The sequence below is a fragment of the Lactuca serriola genome, chromosome 7, assembly GCF_051521515.1.
Source record: "Lactuca serriola cultivar US96UC23 chromosome 7, Lser_US96UC23_V15, whole genome shotgun sequence".
In the NCBI taxonomy this organism is placed as follows: Eukaryota; Viridiplantae; Streptophyta; class Magnoliopsida; order Asterales; family Asteraceae; genus Lactuca; species Lactuca serriola.
The window spans coordinates 142,393,153-142,398,441 of NC_136414.1; the positions used below are offsets into that span (position 1 = coordinate 142,393,153).

The window sequence follows — 5,289 nt, forward strand, 5'->3', positions numbered from 1 at the left end:
CATTTTTAGTGAGTTCATACTCCATGTTAAATCCCGGTCTAGTGTAACATCCCATGACAACTATTCTTAATTTCTTATTGTTATCATCCTCACTATTACCACCCATACTACTTCGATTAGGTAGATTTAAAACCCCAACTCCTTTATTTTATCATCCATATACAAATGTATTTTCAGTGTTACAATTAGTAGATCTTAAATTATATACTATAATCATGTTAATAAAACATATTAGATTGAAAATATGTAAAATACAAGAATGATGAACCTCAATTTACAAATGTATTCTCTTTTAGCATTCTTTCAAGCTTATGAAGCTTGAACCAAAGATCGATCTTTCAGTAAAGCCTCAGCCGCCTTCCTCCCGGATACCAAAGCCCCATCAAACGTCGCACTAGTCCGATAATCCCCACACACATACAACCCTAACCCTAGCTTAGGGTTCTTCTGTAAATCCGTCGGAGGGCATTGATTTGGTTGTGCGAATTTAACACGATAACTTCTGAGATACTTCCAGGATCCTACTGAAACTTCCTTCCCGAACCACCCACTAAGCTCCTCCACCACCTTCGTTTTCAGGTCCTCATCGGAAACGTCTTCATACAATCCGATAAGGGAAACCGACACTAGAACTTTCCCCGGCGGGCCGTATGAAGGAGCCACATTGGTGGCGAAAAACATGTTGTTGACGATGCCATGGCCGGACCCGTTGATGAACAGAACTGGGTCGGGGACTGGAACTTGGGCTCGATCGGCTGAGAAATACAGACACACGGTGCTTCGTGGTGGCTTGATTTGAACTGGGATATCGTTTGATTTTCCGGCTAGAAGCTTAACGGCTTCGGGTTCTTCGACTGCAATGATGACACCGTATTCAGCCTTCAAGGTCTCGCCATTGTTTAATCTAACAGTGTGACTTGATTCTGATTCTGAATCGATGGATTTAACTGGTGTGTTTAGGATGATGGAATTGGAGGGTAATTTTGAAGCTAATTGTTCGGGAATTGCGGAAATTCCTTTCGCCGGGAGAGTGTTGTCGCCGAGAGCTAAACACTTGAAGATGAAATCGAAGAGGCGGGAAGTGGTTTCGAGGTCTCTGTCGAAGAAAATCCCACCGAAAAATGGTCGGAAAAATCGATCCACAATGGAATCGGAAAACCCAATTCGTTTGAGCAAATTGATAGTGGAGGTCTCTTCAGCAGAGAATATCTGATCATCGGATTGAGTCAAAACCCTAATTCTAGTCAATGCGATGAGAGATTTATCAACGATTGATCCGATCGGGTTTGTTAGAGATTGGATAGCGTCACCTAGGTGGCGTAACGGATCAGCTACTGTATGGAAGCCACCGCCGTAGTAAACCTTAGCTCCGGAGTAGAATTTTTGAAGATCTAGGGCTTCGTAGTCGAGTATTCTTCGGGCTTCCGGGTAACCGGTGATGAAGATTTGGAAGCCACGGTCGAGGAGGAAACCGTCGACGTTGTCAGTACGTACACGACCTCCGACGCCATCAGAAGCTTCGACGAGGAGGAAGGGAATGTTGTCGGAGTGGAGGCGTATGGCGGCGGCTAAGCCGGCTAGACCAGCGCCGACGACGATAACTCCGGTCTTTTTGAGGGCTGGTTGAAGAGTTATTGATGGGGGAGTTGTTAGGGAAACCTGTGAAGATATTTTGGTGGTGGGTTTGAGTAGGTGGTGACGACGGCGACGGTGGTGGAAGGTGTGGTGAGGAGTGAAGGAGGAAGTAAAAGAGAGAGTGGCGATTGTCATTCTGTCATCTTGATTGGGTGGCACGTATGCTCTGGTTTTGTTGAAGAGGCTTATCCAGTTATGGTTTCTGTTTTTAGCATGTATACAGGCTTTTTGGATAGAAAATAATTTATTCAATAAATTCTACTTTTGGCCATTTGGTTGACACTTGTATCAATTTTTAGTCTAAGGTTTTAAAAATTAAAAAATGATGCAATGATATTTACTTTTTAAAAAATTCATCATATTTAATTATTCTTACCTTTTATTCATTTAAGGTAAAAAGATATTTTCTTGTAATGCAGGTGTGGATACCAACCTATCACAATGTGTTTTAAAGTAATGAGGACATCAAATCTCATAAGCAGTCTGTAGTGTCTGTTAAATCTCATAAGGAGTCTGTAGTGTCTGTTAAACGTGTCCAAGAGCAATTTAAATCTCATAAGGAGTCTGTAGTGTCTGTTAAACGTGTCCAAGAGCAATTTTAGGATAGATGATCCTGGAAAGTTTCTGTGTAGGGTGTTCAAAGAAAACAATATTATGATACTTATCATTGGAGGATGTTATAATGACCCAATGGGAAAATTGTTAATACTTGAAATTAATCACATATCTAGAATGAACTGTGACTAAAGGTGATTATGGAAAATTATAAAATTAAATAAATTTGTGAAGAGTGGCTATATTGCTAAAAATTAATGTTTCAAGATGTTATGTTGTTCTAATAGATTTGGAGACACAAAGTGGTGAAGAATTCCAAGAATTGGAAGCTATCCTCATGTAAACTTTAAAGGTGAGTAACCATGTTTCCTTATTCACATTTGGTAATTAATTATATGTTTTAGCTAGATTTTGTGAAACACAAGGATGGGACACTGATGGTGGATTATGGTAAGTCTTTGTGGCTAAGAACCATGATAGGTATGAATCATTGATGTCATGGTAAGCCTTGATGGCTAAGAACAATGCTTATTAGGGTTTCGGTAAGCCTTGGTGGCTGAGAACTTTAACCATATCTCTATTAGAGTCTTGTTAAGTCTTGGTGATTAAGAACACTGGCTGAAAATAGTTGGTAGACTTGGTAAGCCTCAATGGCTATGAACCATAGTCATTATTTGTTGAATAACCACGGTAAGTCTTGGTGGCGAAGAACCATGTGGATTGCACGAAAAGGAAAGACCGGTGAAACTTGAATTGTCTCACAATGTCATTAGGTTTCAGACGGATTATGAAAGGCTTTATGTGATTATGTATGTGTTTATATTGATTTAATATTCATGACAAATATTCTATTACCAATTTATGACATTAACCCTAAATTTTATCACACATAAAAAATGGGATATGGACACACTCCCAGGGCGTGTTTAATAAAACTAGCTCGTAGTTATAGCTTTTATTTGTTATATGAGTATTTAGCAAAAGTAGTTGGAAGCTTCTGAGATGTGTAAAATTACATAAAATGATAATTGTTTTAAAAAAGATAAATATATAAATACATTTTTAAGGGTAATTCTGGATTAAAAAAGCTCAATAGCTTATTTTTTTTTTCTTAAATTTGCATGAAGTAGCTTTTAGACTTGGTATTTTTTGTTCACACTAAAAGTTAAACGATCGTACTCTAAAAAAAAACTTTGTTAAATCGAGTTTTTTGCTAAAAAGACATATATGCCCTCCCCTTCCTCATCATCAAATATAGCAAACGCAACCCAAGGAATTATCCACAAAAAAGCTAATTCCAAATTTGAAACAATATACACTTTACGAATTATGTTTCTACTATCAGCATGTCGTACCAACATAAGCAACATAAGCAGTTCATTTGTCTATATCATTCACAAAAAAAAAAAAAAAAAAAAAAGAATAGCAGAGTATGCATGTATATGTATTTAGTATTTAGTGTTTACCTTTATTCTGAGCAAATTGCAGTGAAAACTGGAAGCCTCTTTGATTTTTTAGGACCATAAAGGAACTTGTTAATGTAAGCATCAATGTCATGTTTCGAAAGGGTGTCACCATTTCCTTTTTGAATCTCAATATCATCATCTAAAGGAGTCCAATCAGTGGTTTTAAAGCTTGCAATGTTTGTGGTGAGTTTCTCTATTTTCATAGGTGACATTGTTGCTGTGATGTTGTAGTTTTTGCAAGGGGTCTACATATGCAAAACAGATAAAAATATGTTAGGAAATCATAGAAATAGCTATTATGTAGTTTGAGTTTATTTTGTTATTATTTGTAATAAGAAGAGTGAAAGTAGGATTCTTTATTACCTCAAGTGTGGTTTTGTAAGGAAATTGTGATGCCCTCAGCTCCTTATTTCCATGTGCAAACTGTCACAAATGAAATCTTGTGATGTTATAGGAATTTTACATTCAGATTGCATATGCAATATGACAATTAACAAGAATGATTGATTTGAATCTTGTTTATAACTTTTGTTTAGTGATATAAACCATTAAATAGTTCAATTTTGGAATTCAAAACTCCCATGATATTACCTTCAACATATCAGTTTTCCTTGTTAATAATTCCAGGACAGTGTGTGTGTGTGTGTGTGTGTGAGAGAGAGAGAGAGAGAGAGAGAGAGAGAGAGAGAGAGAGAGAGAGAGAGACCTGGCATTTGGTTCCATAACGGCAGTAACCAGCTTTCTCCAAGTAAGACACACAAAGATCCATCTTATAGTTGTTACTACCAGGAGATGATAATGATGATGATGATGATGATGAGCTATCTGGCAAAGAAGATGATGAAGATTTACCTCTATCAACTGGTGGATTCTTCAAAACGACACCATCCATCACTAACACATCTTCCTCCACCTTCACTGCAGTGTTCCTAAAAAGTAAAGGTGACCTTGGACGATGTGGTGGCTCCACTCTTGGAGACTTATCAGAGCCCCGAGTAACACTGTTGCGATGATATTTGTATCCAATTGAAGACTGATGATCCCCAATTGATGAAGGCGTTGCCAAAAGTGACCTAGAAGATTGCAGATATCGGAGTAATGGGGAGTTCACAGTCTTAAAAGAAGTAGTGTGGCTATCTGGTGATGGATATTGATCCATCACAGGAGTTTTGTAATGGAAGTAAGGATTCTGAATCCCAAAGTTTTGTATAGGTGACATGCTGCCGCGTTTAGGAGGTTTTGAGTCGCTAATACCATAGAGATTATCCATCTGTAGCTAATTTTACACAATCAACAAAACAGGTTTCAATTTTTTATCGACAAACACGATCATGAACAATTTCATGTAAATATGTATGCTCTGTTAGCTCTAATCGTTGACGTTGATGTGAAACTATCAATTCATCACAAACAAAACCTTATAAACTAAAATTTTAAGCAAAAATCTATTCCTGAATTTGAAAATCGATAACTTTTACGCGTTAATGACGAAACTATCTAATCAGAACAAAAATTACGATGAACTTAACGTTTAAACTCCCGCCTAAATTCAAACCTCTGACGATCATGCAACAACGCGATGAAAACATACTAGAAGTTGATCGATTTCTAGGTTTTATCGTATTTTGAAGCA

At 37.4% G+C, this 5,289-nt stretch overlaps 1 protein-coding gene across 1 annotated transcript; it reads right to left on the reverse strand.

Moving 5' to 3' along the window:
• Positions 1-218: 218 nt before the first annotated feature.
• LOC145062073 (FAD/NAD(P)-binding oxidoreductase family protein) lies at positions 219-1,850 on the reverse strand. Its single transcript, XM_079009693.1, has one exon. The coding sequence runs from the start codon at positions 1,768-1,770 to the stop codon at positions 310-312; it is 1,461 nt and encodes a 486-aa protein (XP_078865819.1). The 5' UTR covers positions 1,771-1,850; the 3' UTR covers positions 219-309.
• Positions 1,851-5,289: the final 3,439 nt, after the last annotated feature.

Excerpts from the sequence above, each read along its gene's own strand:
- LOC145062073 (XM_079009693.1), bottom strand. The coding sequence starts at position 1,770 with ATGACAATCGCCACTCTCTCTTTTACTTCCTCCTTCACTCCTCACCAC.